This window comes from Ovis canadensis, chromosome 21 (assembly GCF_042477335.2).
Source record: "Ovis canadensis isolate MfBH-ARS-UI-01 breed Bighorn chromosome 21, ARS-UI_OviCan_v2, whole genome shotgun sequence".
NCBI lineage: Eukaryota > Metazoa > Chordata > Mammalia > Artiodactyla > Bovidae > Ovis > Ovis canadensis.
This window is the reverse complement of record NC_091265.1, coordinates 44,249,057-44,270,214: the sequence shown is the minus strand read 5'-3', so window position 1 is coordinate 44,270,214 and position 21,158 is coordinate 44,249,057. Positions and strand designations below refer to the sequence as shown.

Below are 21,158 nucleotides of genomic sequence, written 5' to 3'. Positions count from 1 at the left end.
AGGTTACACTACATGACAGGATTTCTTTCCTTTTTAGGGCTGAAGAGTATTCCATTGTATGTATACACCACATTTTGTTTAACACCCATCTGTTGATGGAAATTTAGGTTGCTTCCATCTCTTGCCACTATGAACATATCTGTTGAAGATTCTGCTTTCAATTATTTAGGATATATACCCACAGTGGGATTGCTGAATCACCTGGGCATCTCCTTAGAGTGACAAGTGTTCTAAACTTTGATAGTGGTAATAGTTGTACAACCATAGAGTATAATAAAAACCACTGAATTGTACATTTCAAGTCGGTGAATCAAATGATATATGAATTATATCTCAACAAAGGTGTTAAAAAACACAACTCAGAAAGGCTAAAGCAAGGATTTAGTTGCATAAGGATTTTGACTGAATTGGATAATTAATCTGATTAAATAACCAGTCAATCTTGTCACACAAGTAATTCTGACACTTATTTTCAATGACCTGGCTAGATGTTTAGGTGTTTTCTGAGTCATAACTTCAGTGCTTTTTCAACACTGACCATTAGAAGTAGGAAAAAGAAAATCTCAGTACCTCTCCTTAATTCACAATATTAAAACTTTTCATATTTTGTGTCAAGAAACACTGTAAAGAAATAACAAATTCATACTAACTATAGCAATTTTTATTTCACCTGCTCTGTAGGTATGGCATTCACCAGATTTTTTAGAGATAGAAAAATAAAGTAGGACTTTACTCTCTTTGACTTCAGATTCACTTTTTGAAATGTCACTCACAATTATTTCACATAAAACATGCTCAAAAGGCAGAGGGTTTATTTGCCTTTTTTGCTATAAAAATTATAAAATTAAAAAGTCCTGTGTTCATCATCACTGAATGGGGAAAGAGGTAATAAAAACACGAGAGAAAAAATTTTGAGGAAAAAACATACATCAAATTCAGATTGTTCTCATCTCTAACTGCTGTACACAACTAGAAAAGCTAACAGCAATACAGATGGCCACTGGTGCTCAGAAATTCATTTCTTCATCTTCTCGTCTTCATCCAAACATTTTCAATTTTGTCAAGATTCAAGTGGTACAGTTATTAAAGATAATAAATCAGATAATCTCAAAGATTTCTAATAATATCTTCTGAGCAGAGCAGAGCAAAGTGAGAGAAACCTCACCAGCCTGAGTGATCATTTTTAAAACAACAGGTACCAGATGGTTTACAGTAATGAGACAAGTCTGGAAGCCAATTTTCAATCTTGGTCCCAAGCAGAGAGTGAAATAATGGTCATGATTTAATTAAAAAGACACCAATTGTGTGGGACAGTCTTTCCAAATTACACATCTTATACACTTTGACAGTTTTTCCTAAAATAATCTCTTGGGGTAGATTTTAAGTAGGTTGAAATACTAATGGTTGATTTCAGATTCTTATTACAGGTTTTTCAAAGTCCGTCTATGTGCAGAAGCAAAATTATGAATGGCAACTCGAAGATCTGAGTTCCCCTCAGGGATGTCACAGGAATTGATGACTGAATGTAGCGCCCGGGTATATGCTGCAAATAAAGATTAACATAGTGATGAATGAAGTAGGATTCTAAAAGTTCTCCCAACCTCTTCCTAATAGTACTGCTTCTCTGCCCAGTCTTATAGGCATTAACTTTAACAATCCATTGAATAAGTATTGAGTATTTACCACATGCCAAGTACTCTGTGATTACAGAAAAGATCATGAGAGGATGGACACAAAAATTAAATTACAGTGTACTATTTCCAAACCAGAGGCATATACAAAATGTCATCACAGCATGAAGTTCAAAATGAAAAAAAACTAGGAGAGGATGAAAAAGATTCCCAGAAGTGGCAACATTCCAAAAAAAAAAGGAATCGGTAACATTTAAGATGGTATTGAAGGATTAATAGAAGTAAAGGAAAGAAGACCTTCTAGGCAAAGAAATGAGTGTGTGGGGGTACAAGGATATATATTTTTTTAATGTGGTGTGTACTGACAATAGCAGGTTCGATATGGCTGGAGTATGGCCTGGAGCCAGAGGGAAAACATGCCGGTTATACACTCTATTTTGTATTGCAGTGGTAAGTCCTACAGGTCTGATGATAAGGGAACGGCACAATCAGATGTGAGTTTTTAAAACATAATTCACAGGACTGATAAGAAACTCATATCATAGATGGAACATTAGGGATACAAACACCACCACCATATTCGGTATTTGTATGAAGCCTCTATAATCTCTACACTATGTAAATCAATACATTTAAGAATGGACAGGAAACAAAAATATGAGTGACAACAGGAAATGACTCCATTTCTTCTAGCTGGCATTCTTAACAGAGTTTACATTGGTCCTCATGTTTCTCAGTGACTCCTAGCAGAACTGGCAGTCTAATGTGGATATACACACATTATAAATAATATACAGATGATAAGTCTATGTTAGATAACATTTAAGAATTTGGATAACAGGGTATTCAACTGGACAGAGGCCTAACTTAGATAGCTATAAACCTCTAATCTTCTTCATTGATAGGAGGACCTGCAGCCCTAGTCTCATTACTGTTCAATGGGCTAGGACTATTTCCCTAGCATAAATGAAGACAAGAAGATAACATATCTCAAAGAGAAATATAACTCATTATAGTTATTTTTATTGCCTCAGAGTTGTTATGTAAAGGGGGGGTGTAACAGTCTTTGATATATAATAAGCACTTAGTCAATAAATGCTAAATTTCTACTACAATCACTACTTTTACTCTTGTTATTTTTTATCTGCCACCAGGCCCCAACCATTCCTTGAAGACACTTACCTTTGTGGTTTTTATAGAAAATACAATTATTGGCACAGGTATCAGGATGAGCATCCCAAAAATCAGGACCACAGCAGCAGAGTGGAGGTAAAGTAATATTATATAGTTGCATTTTCTCCTGGATCTGGGCTCTTAAAGCTTCTACATATCTATAAAAATACAGTATGACCAAGCAAAGTGAACCATTAGGAAGAGAATAAGCATGAGTCCTTATTTTACTCCTAGCTCAAACTGTTAAACTATTTCATATCACTGTGCTTCAATCCTTCCTCTGTGTACGAAGAAGCAGTACAAGGGAAAATGCAGTGCTATTCCAGAGAGGTATTAGGCAATCAAGAAATCTGTTCACCTTCTGAGGCACAGGGTGAGGGTTTGATCCCTGGTTGGCAAGCTAGGATCCCACATGCCTCATGGCCAAAAACAGCCAAAGAACATAAAACAGAAACAATATTGTAACAAATTCAATAATGACTTTAAAAAACAGTCCACATCCAAAAAAAAAAAAAAAAAGTCTTAAAAAAAAAGAAATGTGATGAAGTTCTGTACCTCCTGAAGCATAAGAAGACACAGTCAATTCATTTTAGGGAAAATGAGAACACCGACTTCCTAACAGGTTTCCTCTAGGGCCAAAATTTCATGCAGAACTTTCCAAAGTACCTTTGGTATTCTTTTTCTTTCTGCTGTTGTTTTTCTCTGGCTCCTTTTACTTCCTCAAGCTGTAGTTGGGCTAACATCTCACTCATCTTCTCCCCTGAACATGGCTCTTCATGGGAGTTCATTCTTAATATTCTTTGTTCTTCAGCATAACGTTGCTGCTCTTTCTTTTTCTTAATTCTGAGAATAAAATCAACATGGTTAGGAATTTCATCAAGTCATTATTTAGAATTAGCTTTTAGATCCAAATACCTCAAGAAATTCCCAGAAAGAGGGGAGTCAGGAAGTCAGTTTAACAACCCTAGAAAAGCCTCAAAACTCCCTGCTGGCTGATTTAAGTTTATCTCATTGCTCATGTGTACACATAGTCTCTTGAATGGAAATGACTAATAGTTACTACTAAAAGAGTGTTCCTGGAAGAATTCTAACACAAGAACTTTCTGAGGTTAAAATTACAAGTAGATAGGACTTCTCCTTTTAGCTAAAATGGATTACCAGGGACTGGATTTGCCCTACCACCTTAAACAACCAAATAAATAAAACAACAAATCAACCCAGAAACCACAAACAAACAAACAAAAACCAAGTAACTTAAATAAAAGTGCTAGTTGTTCAGCTGCGTCTGACTCTTTGTGACCCCAAGGACTGTAGCCCTCAAAGCTCCTCTGTCCATGGGATTTTCCCGGCAAGAATCCTGGAGTGGGTTACCATTTCCTTCTGCATCCCTAAACAAAGCTCAGAAAAATATTATCAAAATACAAAAATAACCAGTAACCAACCAATGAGGTAAATTCAACGTTGGACGTCTAATCAAAGATTACCAGGCATGCAGAGGCAGGAAAATACAATTCATAATGGAGAGAGTAATCAACCACCCAAAATCAACCTAGAATAGACAGTGATTAGAATTAGCATAGAAGGACATTAAAACAAGATAGTACAATTATTAATAGATCCTGTATGTTCAAAAAGCTTAGACATAAAGAAGACTGAAATCAACTTATCAAGATGAAAACTACAATTTCTGAAATAAAAAATACATTGGAGAATAAGTCTATAAGTTAAAGAAATAGAATTAATAATTAGTAACCTTCCAAAACAGAAAGCACCAGACCCAGATGGGCTCACCAAACAATTAAGGAAGAAATTACACCAGATGTCTTCAATCTCTTTCAGTGGACAGAAACAGAAAGCATGCTTCTTAACTCATTCTGTGAGCATTACTCTAAAATCATTCTCAGCATTACTCTAAAATCAAAACCAGATAAAGATATTAGAAAGTATTACCAATATCTCTCATGAACAAGACGCAAAAATCCTCAAAAATATTAGCAAGTCGAATCTAACAATGTACATATATATCACAATCAAAAGGAATTTAGGCCAAGAATGAAAGGCTGGTTCAACATGAAAAAAATCAATTAATGTAATAGAGCACTTCAAAAGCTATATAAGAAAAATCACAATTCTATAAAAAGATGCAGAGGAAGCATTTGACAAAATCAAACACCACACAATCCAGCAGTGCCCCTTGGTATTTACATAACTTACACCCACACAAAACCTGCGCATGGATGTTTGCAATAGTTTAGTTGCCAAATGCTAGAAGAAACCACGATGTCCTTCAGTAGATGAACGGATAAATAAACTGTTGTACTTTCAAACAGCAAGATAATATTCAGTACTAAAAAGAAATGAGCTATCAAGCCATGAAGAGATGTTTGATGTAAATGCCTATTACTAAGTGAAAGAACCCAATCTCTAAAGGCTACATACTGTATGATTCCAACCGTATGACATTCTGGAAAGAGTAAAACAATGAAGACAGTGAAAGATCAGTGGTTGCCAGAAGCTGGGGTTGGAGAGAGGGAAAGAAGGTGAACACGCAGAGCATAAGGGAGTTCTAGAGTAGTAAAACTCTTCTATATGATACTTAATGATGGATACAAGTCATTACACATTTGCCCAAACCCATAAATGTGCAAGACCAAGAGTGAACCCTAGTGCAAATTATAAACTTTGGTTGATAATGATGTACCAATATAGGCTTATCATGTGTTAACAGTTGTACCACACTGGTAGGGGATGTTGATAATGGAGGAGGCTCTGAATGTCAAGGGATAGTACATATGCTCTACCTTCCTCTCAATTTTGCCATGAACCTAAACTGCTCTACAAAAATAAATTCTTTATTTAAAAAAATACACTGGATGGGATTACTAGCACGTTAAACATTGCAAAACTAAATCTGAAAGCATAATAATAGAAATTATCCAAAATAAACCACAGGGAGAAAATCCAAAAGTTTAAAAAGAACACAGAAGACCCACAGAGATGTTATGGGGAGGGAGGTGGGAGGGGGGTTCATGTTTGGGAACATATGTAAGAATTAAAGATTTTAAAATTAAAAAAATTAAAAAATAAAAAAAATAAAATAAATAAAAGGAACACAAGATGCTTGCTCCTTTTAAGAAAAGCAATGACAAACCTAGACTGTTAAAAGGCAGAGACATTACTTTGCCTACAAAGATTCATATAATCAACGCTATGGTTTTTCCAGTAGTCATGTATGGATGTAAGAGCTGGACAATAAAAAAAGCTCAGCACAGAAGAATTGATGCCTTCGAACTGTGTGCTGGAGAAGACTCTTGAGAGTCCCTTGGACAGCAAGGAGATCAAATCAATCAGTCCTAAAGGAAATCACCCTGAATATTCATTAGAAACACTGATGCTGTTGAGTGTATTTTCAAGTGCTTATTAGCCATTTATATATTATTTCCTTAGGAGAAATGTCTATTTAAATCCTTTGTCTACTTTTTAATTGGGTTATCTTTTTTATTACTGAGTTATGAGTCCCTTTATAGATTCTGACTACAAGTTTCTCATCAGATATATGATTTGCAAATAATTTCTCCCATCTTTAGTTGTTTTTTTCACCTTCTTTATAGTTTTTAATTTTGATGAACTCCAACTTATCAATGTTCTCTTTTACTATTCGTTGGACAATTGATTTTTGACAAATGCACCAAAGTATGCAGTGGAGAAAGAATAACTTCAGCAAGAGGATATCCTTATACAAAAAAACCACTTCACACTACATGTGAAATGAACGCAAACTGCATCACAGACTTAAATGTAAAACCCACAATGAAAATCTTTCTAGAAGAAAACATCAACAAATTTTTGTGACCTTTAGTTAGGCAGTGATTTCTTAACTATGACACCAAAAGTACAATCTCTTTAGTCATTTAAGAAATGTAAACTAAAACCACAATGAGGTACCACTACATACCTATTCAAATGGCTAAAATGAAAAAGACCGATCACACTAAGTGCTGGCAATGATGTAAGGGAACTTGAACTCTCTTACACTGCTGGTGGCAACATAAAGTGGTACAACTACTTTAGAAAACCATACTGAAATATATACCTACCATGATGATCCAGTCCACTCTCAGGTATTCACCCAAGAGAAAAGGTAACAGATTTCCAAAGACTTGCTCATGAATGTTCACTGCAGCTTTATCTGTATTAGCCCCAAACTGGAAGCAACCCAAATGTCCATCAACCTTTGAAACAGATTGTGGTATATCCAAACAATGGAATACTATCTATAAGAAAAAGGAATAAACGCTTGATACCACTACAACAAAGACAAATCTTCAAAATAATTACTCTGAATAAAAGGAGGTAGGCCAGGACTTCCCTGGTGGTACAGTGGATAGGAGTCTGCCTGCCAATGCAGGGGACAGGGGTTCAATCCCTGGTCCAGGAAGAGTCCAACGGCAGCAGAGCAACTAAACCTATGAGGCTATGCTCTAGAGCCTGTGAGATGCAACTACTGAGCCCGTGTGCTGCAGCTACTGAGCCCTCGCACTGACAGCCTGCGCTCCACAGCAAGAGACGCCACTACAATGAGAAGTCCTCACACGGCAACTAGAGTAGTCCCCACTCTGCAACTAGAGAAAGCCCATGCACAGCAACAATGACCCAGTGCAACCTCCACAAAGTAAAACTAACTAATTTTTTAAAAAAGGAGCTGGGCCAATCCCACTCCTAGGTATATATCCAGAGACAATCACAATTTGAAAGGATGCCATGTACTCTTGACATTTATTGCAGCACTATTTAAAATAGTCAGGACATGGAAACAATCCAGATGTCCATTGACAGAGGAATGGATAAAGAAGATGTGATATATATAAACAATGAAATATTACTCAATCATAAAAGGAACAGAATAGTGACATTTGCAGAGATGTAGATGGATCTAGAGATTGTCACACAAAGTGAAGTCAGTCAGAAAGAAAAAAACAAACATTGCATAATATTGCTTATATGTGGAATCTAGAAAAATGACAGAGATGAACTTATGTGCAAAGCAGAAATACAGTCACAGATATACAGGACAAACTCACGGCTACCAAGGGGGATGGGATGAATTGGGAGACTGGGACTGACACATATACACTACTAGGTGTAGGATAGACAACTAATGAGAACCTATCGTATGCCACAGGGAACTCTACTCGGTGCTCTCTGGCGACCTAAGTGGGAAGGAAATCCATAAAAGAGGGGATTTATGTATACGTATGACTGATTCACTTTGCTATACAGCAAGAAACACAACACTGTAAAGCAACTACACTCCAATAAAATTTACTTAAAATAAAAGGAGCTGGGTACAAGAGCACATGCTGCAGAACTCCAGAAAATGCAAACTAATCTACAGTGACACAAAGCAAACAAGTAGCTGCCTGAGGAAGAGGGGGCTGTGCAGCTAAGAGGTACTACCAAGGCAGGAGGAAACTTTTGAGGATGACAGGTATGTTCACTGTCTTGACTATGATAGTCACTTCATGTGTGTGTCTATGTACATGTGAAATTTTATATGTGTAGTTTACTGAACATCAATTATACTTCTTTTCAAAAAAAAACACCTTCTAGTAGAGAGCAAAAAACACCTTCTAGTTGCACAATGAGAAAATTGTCAGAAAACCTAATGTAAGAGCTTTTGTTAAGAAATATAACTATTCGGAACTTCCCTCATGGTTCAGTGGTAAAGAATCCACCTTGCAATGCAGAGAACACAGATTCAACGCCTGGCTAGCAAACTAAGATCCCACATGCCACCAAGCAACTAAGCCTGTGCACTGCAACTACCGAGCGTGTGCCACAATGAGAGAACCCGTGCACCTCAACGAAAGACTCTGCATGCCACAACCATGATCTGACATAGCCAAATAAGTAAATATTTTTTAAAAAGCAATATAATTCAAGACTAGAACTTATAGATGTATGCTGATAATGTCAGTTGCTAAAAATGACTTTGAAACAAATGAGCTGCTATTTTCTGAACAGTAGTATGAGGTCAATTGACACACCTCTTCAATAAAGCATGGTCTGCTGAAAATTCTGGGCTTCCATCCATTTGTAGCAGGCTGTTTACTCCAAGGGAATTCTGGGCTTCCTTTGTTAGATTGATACAGGTATATACTAAAAACCAGGAAGCTGTCCTACAAAGGCTCAAAGATCAGGCACTGGAAAAGTACAAGAAACTTGACGTGCGACTAAGTTCATCCAGATTCTGTCACCTCCAGTAGAGGTGACAAGTCCATTCTAAACAAGGATTTTCTTATAACTGTTCAGCACACTTGCCATTCTTTCTTGAGCTATAAGTCTACTACGAGTATTCCTCAAACAGTCTAGAACATAAAAATAGCTTTTATGGTATGTTGTTGTTGTTTAGTTGCTAAGTCATGTCTGACTCTTTGGGACCCCATGAACTGCAGCATGCCAGGCTCCCCTGTCCTTCACTGTCTCCCACTGAGTTGGTGATGCTATCTAACCACTTCATCCTCTGCCGTCCCCTTCTCCTCCTGCTCTCAATATTTCCCAGCATCGGGGTCTTTTCCAGTGAGTCAGCTTTGTGCATAAGGTGGTCAAAGTTTTGGAGCTTTAGCTTCAGCATCAGTCCTTCCAATGAATATTCAGGGTTGATTTCCTTTAGATGGACTTAGGTTTGGACTTTAGATTTGATCTTCTTGCTGTCCAATGGACACTACTCAAGAGTTTTCTTCACACCAGAGTTCAAAAGCATCAACTCTTCAGCGCTCAGCCTTCTTTATGGTCCAACTCTCACATCTGTACATGACTGCTGGAAAAAGCATAGTTTTGACTATACGGACCTTTGTTGGCAAAGTGATATCTCTGCTTTTTAATACACTGCCTAAGTTTGTTGTAGCTTTCCTTTCAAAGAGCAAGTGCCTTTTAATTTCATGGCTTCAGTCACTGTCTGCAGTGATTTTGGAGCACAAGAAGATAAAATCTGTCACCACTTCCACTTTTTCCCCATCTATCTGCCATAGTGATAGGACTGAATGTCATGTTAGGTTTTCAAATGATGCATGTTAAGCCAGCTTTTTTACTTTCCTCTTTCACCCTCATCAGGAAGCTCTAAAGAGCTTCCTTCACTGTCTGGAAAGAGGAAAGAAGTTTCTTGTCACTTTCTGCCATTAGAGTGGTATCATCTCTATATCTGATTGTTGATATTTCTCCTGGCAATCTTGATTCCAGCTTGTGATTCATCCAGCCTGGCATTTCACATGATATACTCTGCACAGAAGTTAAATAAGCAGAGTGATGATATATAGTTTTGATATATATTCCTTTCTCAGTTTTGAACCAGTCAGTCGCTTCATGTCCAGTTCTAACTGCTGCCTTTTGACTCACATACAGGTTTCTCAGGAGACAGGTAAGGTGGTCTGGTATTCCCATCTCTTTAAGAATTTTCCACAGTATGTTGTGATCCACACAGTTAAAGGCTTTAGTGTAGCCCATAAAGCAACAGTACAAATTCCTCTGGAATTCTCTTGCCTTCTCCAACGAATGTTGGCAATTTGATCTCTGATTCCTCTGCTTTTTCTTTTTCTTTTTTTTTCCTCTGCTTTTTCTAAATCAGCTTATATCTGGAAGTTCTCAGTTCACCTATCGCTGAAGCCTAAAGGATTTTGACCATAACCTTGCTAGCATGTAACATGACCACAATTGTACAGTAATTTGAACATTCTTTGGCACTGCCCTTCTTTGGGATTGGAATGAAAACTGATCTCTTCCAGTCATGTGGCCACTAATGTGTTTTCCAAAGTTGCTGATATACTGAGTACAGCACTTTAACAGCATCATCGTCTAGGATTTTACATAGCTCAGCTGGAATTCTATCACCTCCGCTAGCTTTGTTCATAGTAATGCTTCCTAAGGCCCACTTGACTTCACATTATAGGATGTCTGGCTCTAGGTGAGTGACTACACCATCATGGTTTTCAGGGCAATAAGACCTTTTTCGTACAGTTCTTCATATAGTTCTTCTGTGTATTCTTGCCACCGCTTCTTAATCTCTTCTGCTTCTGTTAGGTTGCTTCTGTCCTCGCTATCGTGCCCATCCTTACATAAAGTTTTCTCCTGATACCTCTTTCTTGAAGAGATCTCTAGTTTTTCCCATTCTATTGTTTTCTTCTATTTCTCTGCATTGTTTGTTTAAGGAGGACTTCTTATCTCTCCTTGCTCTTCTCTGGAATTCTGCATTCAGTTGGGTATATCTTTTCCTTTCTCCCCTGCCTTTCGTGTTCCTTCTTTCCTCAGCTATTTGTAAAGCCTCTTCAGACAACCGCTTTGTCTTCGTCCATTTCTTTTTTTTGGTAATGGTTTTGGTCACTGTCTCCTGTACAATGTTATGAACCTTCATTGATAGTTCCTCAGGCACTGTACCAGATCTTATCCCTAGAATCTATTTGATCCTCTACTGTACAATCATAAGGGATTGGTTTAGGTCATACCTGAATGGCCTTGTGGTTTTTCCTACTTTCTTCAATCTAAGCCTGAATTTTGCAATAAGAAACTGATGATCTGAGTCACAGTCTGCTCCAGGGCTTCTTTTTGCTAACTGTATAGAGTATCTCCATCTTCGGCTGCAAAGAATATAATCAATTTGATTTTGATATTGACAATCTGGTGGCTCAGATGGTAAAGAATCTGCCTACAATGCAGGAGGCTCAGGTACGATCCCTAGGTTGGGAAGATTTCCCTGGAGAAGAGCATGGCAACCCACTCCAGTATTCTTGCCTGGAGAATTCCATGGACAGAGGAACCTGGCGGGATACAGTCCATGGGGTCCCACAGAGTCAAACATGACTGCACGGAGACCATCTAGTGATGTCTATGTGCAGAGTCATCTCTTGTGTTGTTGGAAAAGGGTGTTTACTATGACCAGTGTGTTCTCTTGACAAAACTGTTAGGCTTTGTCCCGCTTCATTTTGTACTCCAAGGCCAAACTTGCCTGTTACTCCAGGTTTATCTCTTGACTTCTTACTTTTGCATTCCAATCTCCTATGATGAAAAGGACATCTTTGTTTGGTATTAGTTCTAGAAGGTGGTGTAGGTCTTCACAGAACCGGTCAACTAGCTTCTTTGGCATTAGTGGTTGGGGCATAGACTTGGATTACTGTGGTTACTGAATGGTTTACTCTGTAAATGAACCAAGGTCATTCTGGGGTTTTTGAGACTGCACTCAAGTCCTGCATTGTGTACTCTTTTGTTGACTATGAGGGCCACTCCATTTCTTCTAATGGATTTTTGCCCACAGCAGTAGATATAATGGTCGTCTGAACTAAATTCGCCCTTTCCTCTCCATTTTAGTTAACTGATTCCCAAGATGTCGATGTTCACTCTTGCCATCTCCTGCTTGACTACGTCCACTTTACCTTGATTGATGGTCCTAACATGCCAGGTCCTTACGCAATACCGTTCTTTACAACACTGGGTTTTACTGCCACCAACAAACACCTCTGCAAACTGAGCATTGTTTCTGCTTTGGCCCAGTGGCTCCATTCTTTCTGCAGCTATTAGTAATTGTCCTTGGCTCTTCTCCAGCAGCATACTGGACACCTTCTGGCCTTGGGGGGCTCATCTTCCAGTGTCATACCTTGTTGCCTTTTCATACTGTTCATGGGGTTCTCGCAGCAAGAATACTAGCCATTCCCTCCTCCAGTGGACCACATTTTGTCAGAACTCTTCACTATGACCCGTCTGTCTTGGGTGGCCCTGTATGGCATGGCTCATGGCTTCACTGTGTTACATAGCCCCTTCACCACGATAAGGCTGTGATCCATGAAGTGGATCACAATCAAACTCAAATGCAATATAAAGTTGGAACAAGGTAGAAGTAAGAAATCTCAATACTCCAACTTGTGTAGAGAGATGTTTTATTCCTAGCAAGGATCAAGATACAAAGGCACATCAGGCAGTGTACTAGGAACATGAGAAAGGTAATGTGGAGAAGAGCCACAGCACACATACTTATTCACACCTGAATTTTCTTCTTTTGGCCACGCTGGACAGCATGCAAGATCTTACTTCCCTGACCAGGGACTGAACCCATGCTCACTACAGTAGATGTGCAGAGTCCTACCCACTAGACTGCCAGGGAATTCCCCACAATTAACTTCAAAATATACATCAATTTGCTCTCTTAAAATATAATGCATGATATAAGTAAGAGAATAAAAGGAGGAGATTAAAAAAGTATAAAAGTTTAAATATGAGCCTAGGATCATAGATGCCCTTCGCCAAGGATCTATTTACATAAAGATCTTTTCCCAAAGAGAGCCAGTTTTAAAAAGTAAATGTTTTGAGGACAATTCATATTTGATTAGTTCAATAACTCCTGAGCTGGTGAAAAATGCAAATGTGAAAAGATTTTTTACAGATGAGAAATCGAACTGAGGTTTTCAATTGTTGCTGTTGTTTAGTTGTGTCTGACTGTTTTACAACCCCATGGACTATAGCCCACCAGGCTCCTCTGTCCATGGGGTTTCTCAGGCAAGAATACTGGAGTGGGTTGCCATCTCCTTCTCCGGGGCATCTTCCCTACCCAGGAATCAAATCCGCGTTTCCTGTATTGGCAGGCGAATTCTTCACCATTGACCCACCAGGGAAGCCTCAGGTTTTCAAGAGTGAAACTTAAATGGAGCCAAGTGAATAATAACAGAATGGTTTAGTTACTGGTGTAATTCTCCATAGGCTTCCTAGGTGGCAGTAGTGGTAAAGAACCCGACTGCCAACGCAGGAGACACGAGACGCTGGTTCGATCCCTGGGTCAGGAAGATCCCTTAGAAGAGGGCATGGCAACCCACTCCAGTATTCTTGCCTGGAGAATCCTATGGACAGAGGAGCCTGGCGGGCTACAATCCATAGGGTCACAAAGAAATCCGACACAACTCAAGTGACTTAGTGCACACACATAATTCTCTATACCATTTATTCTCTATACCTATAAACTAAGAGCTAAGGAAACATGTCAGCATTGTTTCTCAAAGGTGGGTAACTAACAGGAAAATTACTCGAAATTGTTGGTAACAGGACAATTACTAGCAGTGATGTAATCAGCCCTTTCCCCTTCTTCCCCCCTAGTTAGTCCTCTCCTCACAGTCAAATATCTTAAGAGTCTAGCTTTTTCCTCTCTGATCTCCTCTCCCCTACAATATGGCTGTTAACACCCATCAATCACTCCACAAAAAACTCTCTCTAAGGTCATTGGTGGCCTACAGGTTAATCCATCTGGCATTTACATTCTCAACAGGGGCGACATTATACCCACGGCAGCAAAAACTGATTCTAGGGAGCAAAATATCTTAGATGTTAAAATAGTTTGTGGCCCTTGAAAAGGTCATAGTACATAAGCAGAAATATACCATGTCTATTTCTTCCTCTAGAAGAAGGCATTGTCCATTTCTTATTCTATGCCTTCTCCCTAGGTGACTTTCTGCATACCATCTGCTTCTGTGACCACCCCTATCATCTGTAACTCATTAAGCTCCCGCTCCGGCATAGACCATTCCTCTGAGATTTAAACCTATTTAACTGCCTGCCAGTTTGACATTCCACTTGAGTGTCTCAAAGGTATTTATCTGGGAAAAGGATCCACAGCTTTGGTTAGATTCTCAAGTTAAGAACTACTGCCACACAGTAGTTTCAGAAAGGATCGTAACAATAAAAAATGGCAAAACCAACCTAAAAAGTTGAGGAAAACAATTACTTTATAAACCTCTCAAATGTCTTTAAAGCTTCTTGCGTAAATATACTTTTTAGTTGATACACAATAGAAATTTAACCAGGTTGGAAATCAAGATGTCAACACACGGGTTTTTCCCAGGGCACTGACGTGAATACAATTACAGTGGTTCTCGGGTCATGCTAAACCCAATGTCAAACTTTCAGTAAAAGAGAGTAAGAATATAAAACTCTGCAAATTGATTTGTCAACTTGCTGCACTGAGTGTGTGCACAACAAGGAGATGGCAATATTTACATTTGGAAAGAATGCTGAAGAGAAAGCGGTATCACAGGCAAAGTACGCTAAAAATACATTCTTATAACTACAACAATTCAAAAACTCTTGTTAGTCATCCTTCATATAAGGTCACACCACTAATCCTTTACAAAGTTAAACTCTGTAATAGAGATCTAGAACTAAAATTGAAGGCTTTTTGGCTCTATGAATTCATATCTCTTGAGCAATCCCAGAAATCTGCCAACACTAACACTGTCAAATAAAGGGAACTCTGCATTCAAGAATAAGAAGTAGCTTTATTCCTGGAGTTAAAAGAGGTGTCTGCTAGAAAAATAACTTCTTAAGGAGATGAAAGAAATCTTCCTCTTCAGTACAACAGGATTAAGGTCTAATCTAGCACAGTCTAAATCTCTGCTTGCCAATCCTGTTTTCCTGTTCAACCTTTTTCTCTCGTTCTTGATTCTGACAGTATTCTTCCTTAGTGATTTCTGAAATCATTACTAAAAATAACCTAATATTTCCTACTGGATGCTCTACTTGAATTTCCTTTAAGGCACTTCAAATCCAATTTGCCCCAAACTAAACTTATCTTCTCCACCTCTACCTCCTTGCTGGAAAATCTGTTTCAAAGCAGCTCATTAGGTAAAAGGGCTAAGGGTGGCCTAAGCCATAAACCTGGAACTTATCTTTGAATTCTCCTCTAGCAGTATCTTATCAATTCTATGTCTTCTGCTCTTAAAACTGCCTCCTTGTCACTGCCTCCCTGGCCCTGGCTTATAACTTATTGAAGTTACAGACTTCAAAGCAGTTAGGTGATGGAACTAAATAAATTTGGGATTGAATCCCAGTTCTGCCACTGTTAAGTACGATCTTTATCTTCGGCAACTTAGTTAACCTCTCTGGGGCTCATTTTCTCATCTGTAAAATAAAAAGAATAATAATCTCCTAACATCTAGTCTTAGCCATTTTACCCATTCCTCACAATGTATCTAAGTGGCTTCTGTTTTCAGGATAAAATCCAAATTCCTTCTTATAACATACAAAATTCTTTATAATCTTTCCTCATTTTATAAAGCTTACCTCTTGCCATTCTATTAGCTCTGATCACATCCAGCTCATAAGTGTCATATTCTTCGTGTTAGTGCTTTTACAGTGTTAGTCTTTCTGCCTGGAATCGCTATCTACTCTTGGTCCACCCGGTTCCAGTTGTGTCTTATACACTTCTGACCCTTAATACCTCAGCCCAGGAAGTCTTCCCTGTACTGCTATATTGGGATCCCAATTTTGGGTTCAAAACAGTTTCTGTGCTCTCATACCTTCTTGTAATTTTTTCCTTCTACTGACATTAGAAGAAAGATTTTACTTTACTAATATTTTACTTGATATTTTTACATTTATGTTGATTAAAGAAATTAGTCTGTAATATTGCTATCTTTTAATATCCAAGACAGGTTGATCTGAAGGTTATACTGGCTTCTATAATTATTTGGCAAGTATTCCTGTTTTCCATTCTCTGGAATATTTTATGTAAAACTTAGTGCTATTTTTTCCCTTAAATATTTGGTAACTAACATTTATTGAGCATGTATCACATGCCAGATTCTACACTAAGTTCATTGCCATGTTACCTCATTTAATCCTCACAGTAACTTTCTGAGGTGTATATTCCTCTTATACCTGTTTTATAGAGAAGAAACTAGGGCTAATAGAAAGTAACTTTCCCAAAGTCAAGAAGCTGGTGGGCAGCAGAGCTAGGACTTGAACACGTATCTCCCCAGGTTCTTAATCACATGCTATATTGTCTTGTAATACTTAACATATCATACTATAATTATTCATTTATTTGCCTCCCCATTAGTCAGTGGAATCTATCTACTAAGATCCTCGAAGGATGGGATCATCCATATTTTATATGCTTTAAATCTAGCATCATGTCTACCAATTAATAGATGCTCAATAAATAGCTGCTAAATGAATAAATGAAGACATATCATTTGATTCTCGTAACACCTGGGTGAGGTAAAGTGGTTACTATCAATTCCTATGTAGAAAGTAGGTATATGTTTATTTTAGAATGCTGCTAAAGTGGTTTCTGTCTTCAAGTTAAAACAAATAATCCCCATGCAAAGAAGGGCATACATTTCGTTTCTTCAACAAGTAAAAAGCAAAAAAAAATTTTATATTATTTGCAAACTGTCATTGACAACAGATTTAATGTTCTGATACCATCTGTAAGACAGAGACCTTCATATTTCTTCTGGGGTCAAGAGTATAAATCCAACAAGAAAAAGATTATCCAGTGAAAAAATGGCAATAAAACAAAAGCCTTAAGCAGAAAAGCTTTCAAAGAAGGTCAGCAGAATAGTAAAGAAGAATTCCCCACTGACTACACCATGTGGTAGGCATGTCATAAGAAGATTTAAGGTAGACATAAAATACCCACAGCAGAGATGTCTTGGCTTCAATTAGATGAACTAAAATTTCTATTCTGTGTTTTGCCTGATGAGTCTGTAAAAATGCTTATATATGGGCACCAGAGAATTCAGATTTTTTTATTTTTGATGGAGATCAGATCATAATTATGGCAAAAGAGAGCCAATGTCCTTAGATTCTGAAACTATTATCCAGGGAATTACATAATTACAGTCCCAAAGAACATTAAGAAGAGAAAATATCCTTGAACTATTTAAACAGAATTCTGCCTAAAGGCTACCCTGGCTAACTTCACAAGGATTTTTCCAAGCCTCTCTCTTTTAATCCCAATCCAAAACATACATACATATACACTTTTTTACTGCAGCAGTTTTTGCCAAGTCGCGTTTAGGACAGCAGTATTATAACATGTCTCAAAGGGGAAAAAATGTGAGAATAAAAACATACCGAAGGAACTACTAAACACCTCACAGGAAAACCATTCTCATCAATGGACTGCCACATAAAAATTTCAGAAGTCATTGTAGTCTTTATAGCAAAAAAACAAGACATTAATCTAGGGGGCCCTTACTGCTTAGGCTCCCAGAGTCAAATATATAAATAATAAAAAATTGAAGTGCAGAAAGAATAGAAAAAAACTATTTATTTCCCCCAGTAAAAGACAATTCTTAAACATCTTGCAATGCTTAATTTAATCATTGTGTTCATCATCATTGTTCTTGCAAAAAGCTCTGCTTCCGTTGGGTCCATGTCTTGGGAGAAGTTCAGGGGTAGTTAAGAAGCTGTCCTGGGGAAGAAGGCAGATGCTTGGGCAGAAGCCCTAAGGTCAGGGGCTAATAGGTGAAGCAGTGCCCCTAATAGGCCACTAGGTCTTCTTATTCTAATTTCAAGTAAAATTTATATTCATGAGAGAAATTAAGCTTATAAATGTTGCTTTCTTATAAAGTCCTTGTCAGGTTGGTACTAAGATTATGCTGGCCTCTACAATTATTTGGGAAGTATTCACTATTTTCCATCCTCTAGAATAGCTTATATAAACCCTGGTGTTATTTTTTCCCTTAAATATTTGGGATCCCCTAATGCAGACATCAACCTAGATAGCATATTAAAAAGCAGAGACATTACTTTGCCAACAAAGGTCCATCTAGTCAAGGCTATGGTTTTTCCAGTGGTCATGTATGGATGTGAGAGTTGGACTGTGAAGAAAGCTGAGCACTGAAGAACTGATGCTTTTGAACTGTGGAGAAGACGCTGTTTGTTTTTTTTTTTTGGAGAAGACTCTTGAGAGACCCTTGAACAGCAAGGAGATCCAACCAGTCCATCCTAAAGGAGATCAGTCCTGGGTGTTCATTGGAAGGACTGATGCCAAAGCTGCAACTCCAATACTTCAGCCACCTCATGGGAAGAGTTGACTCATCAGAAAAGACCCTGATTCTGGGAGGGATTTGGGGCAGGAGGAGAAGGGGACAACAGAGGATGAGATGGCTGGATGGCATCACTGACTCGATGGACATGAGTTTGAGTAAACTCCAGGAGTTGGTGATGGACAGGGAGGCCTGGTGTGCTACAATTCATGGGGTCGAAAAGAGTCAGACATTACTGAGCAACTAAACTGAACTGAACGCAGACATCTGAGCCTGTATCTAAACGTGAGTTTTTCTTTTTGGTAAGATTTTTTTCAAAAAGTGATTTAATTTGTTTATATTCCATAACTGATTTTTTTTTTTTGTGGGGTTAGTCAGATTTCTATTTCTTCTTGCATTCATTTTGCTCTTTTTACGAATCTGTCTATTTCATCAATGTGTTCAAATTTTCTGTCTTCTTATTAATATTTAATGTTTCCAGGCTCTGTAGTAATGGCTTCTTTTTCATTTCTAATATTGGTAAATGATGCCTTCTTTCTTTTCAAGTAACAGTTTTAATTCTTCCTTTCTAATTTAATGTCTTTTATTTATTTCTCTTGCCTAACTGCTCAGGCTAGGATTTCCTATACTATGCTGAATAGAAGTGGCAAGAATAGGTATTCTTGTCTTGTTTCTGATACTAAAGGAAAAGCTTTCAGCTTTTCACCATGGAGTATGATGTCAGCTATGGACTTGTCACATATGGCCTTTATTATGTCAAGGTACATGTCCTCCATATTCACTTTGTTGAGAGCTTTTATCATGAATGAATGCTGAATTTTGCCAAGTGCTTTTTCTGCATCTATTGAGACAATCACATGATCTTAATCATTCATTATGTTAATTTGGTGTATCATGTTGATTGATTTGTGGATCTGAACCACCATTGCATCTCCAGACTAAATTCCACTTGATCCTGGTGTGCAGTAGTTTCTTAGAAAAATGAACATCCTCTTACCATATAATCTAGCAAACGTACTCCTCATTATTTACCCGAAGGAGCTGAAAATGTATGCCCACACAAAACCTACACATGGATGTTTAAAGCAGCTTTATTATAACTGCCAAATCTTGGGGAAAAAAAATAAGATATCCTTCAGGAAGTGAATGGACAAACAAACTGTAGTATTTCCAGATATTAGAGTATTATTTGTCCATATGTAAAACAGGATTATGGTGTGTCAATGTAGGTTTATGAGTGGTAACAAATTCACCACTATGGTACAGGATATTGACAGTGGAGGAAGCAGTCCATGTGCAGGGGTAAGAAGTAAATGGGAACTTTCTGGACTTTTTGTTTAATTGTGCTATAAATCTAAAACTATTTCAAAAAAATAAGTCTATTAAAAAAAATAACTCTTAACCATCTTTTAATATTGCAACTGAGATAAAAAATAGTTGTTTCCACTATGGATAAGAAGGTGAAACCACTGCCTGACTCTTTCTAAAATCTAGCTTCCAAAATAATCTTATAACTGGTAATTTACAGCTCACAATGAGGATCAAAGCACTTACTTTTCAATTTTCTTCTTATGTTCTTTTTGCCTTTGTTGTTCTTTCACTTGTTCTCTTTCAATATCCATGAAAAGTCGTCTATACCTCAGGTATTGCTTTTGACGCTAAAGAAAAGAAGTAAAAATTGTTAAGACTCTGCTCCCAGAGACTTTCCAAGAAAGGAAAATATCCTTAAACTACTAGCTCAGTATGTTAGGATACAACAAATTGCTTCCAATCTCACATATATTGATGTCCAAAAGCCATTACCACTACATACCTCTTTCTTGTCTTCCTCTTGACTTACTCCAGACTGAAGTGCCAGGGGAGTTTGAAATTCAGTGTTCAATCTTGACTGATACTCATCACCAACCTGTTAGGAAGTCCAGTCGTGCAAAGTGACAAAACTGCCAAAAGCTAGACAGACCTAGGCACGCTTTTGATAATTTTATCTACTAATTCTTTCCTCCTGCAATCTTGAGCTCAACTAGATTTTAAAAGTTAAAAAAAAAAATATATATATATATATAAGAATAAAATTTTAAGAAAGAATAAAAGGAATTAATCAAATAAAAACAAAAGACTCAGGTCAAAGACATGGATGAATTCATGACAAATCAAAATGTTCAGAAGCCTTCTAAAATGGTCACTTGAAATCATTCTATTATGACTGTGTGCTTGGGATCGAATATAGGATATAAAATTAGAACTCTTACTATCTCATATCTATAATAATTTTCAATTTGTACATATTCTTGATGGTGTGAATTTAGAGAATAAAAGCTTGAAAGAAAATATTATAGCAATCAGCTGTCATGGCAGGGAAGAAACTAGAACTTATTTTCTCCCAAAATACTAGGAAAGCCTGTTGACATAACTTAATACACTTATTTTGACATTATATGGCTCAAATTATGATCTCTAACTTTTAGAAATACAAGTTTTAAATTACTTTGATCTTTTTAACTTAAAAGTTATTTATCAAAAAGAAGTTATTTATCTGTCAGCAAAGTTG

The 21,158-nt window shown here is 37.5% G+C and overlaps 1 protein-coding gene across 12 annotated transcripts in view; it reads right to left on the bottom strand.

Annotated features, from left to right (window-relative positions):
* Positions 1 to 643: 643 nt before the first annotated feature.
* Positions 644 to 21,158, bottom strand: part of CCDC15 (coiled-coil domain containing 15) — a 48,044-nt gene continuing 27,529 nt past the window's right edge. For 4 of the 12 annotated variants that reach the window (XM_069566379.1, XM_069566381.1, XM_069566382.1 and 1 more), the window contains 5 exons: positions 20,424 to 20,516; positions 20,165 to 20,268; positions 3,471 to 3,647; positions 2,814 to 2,962; positions 644 to 1,543 (listed from right to left, as the gene is read on the bottom strand). In XM_069566379.1, coding sequence (XP_069422480.1) covers positions 1,422 to 1,543; positions 2,814 to 2,962; positions 3,471 to 3,647; positions 20,165 to 20,268; positions 20,424 to 20,516 — 645 coding nt within the window. In that variant the 3' untranslated portion in view covers positions 644 to 1,421. Of the gene's footprint in view, positions 1,544 to 2,813; positions 2,963 to 3,470; positions 4,193 to 4,595; positions 4,716 to 6,901; positions 7,079 to 17,863; positions 18,034 to 20,164; positions 20,269 to 20,423; positions 20,517 to 21,158 lie in introns of those variants that run through there. The other 8 variants (XR_011251906.1, XR_011251908.1, XM_069566383.1 and 5 more) reach the window with 6 other exon arrangements.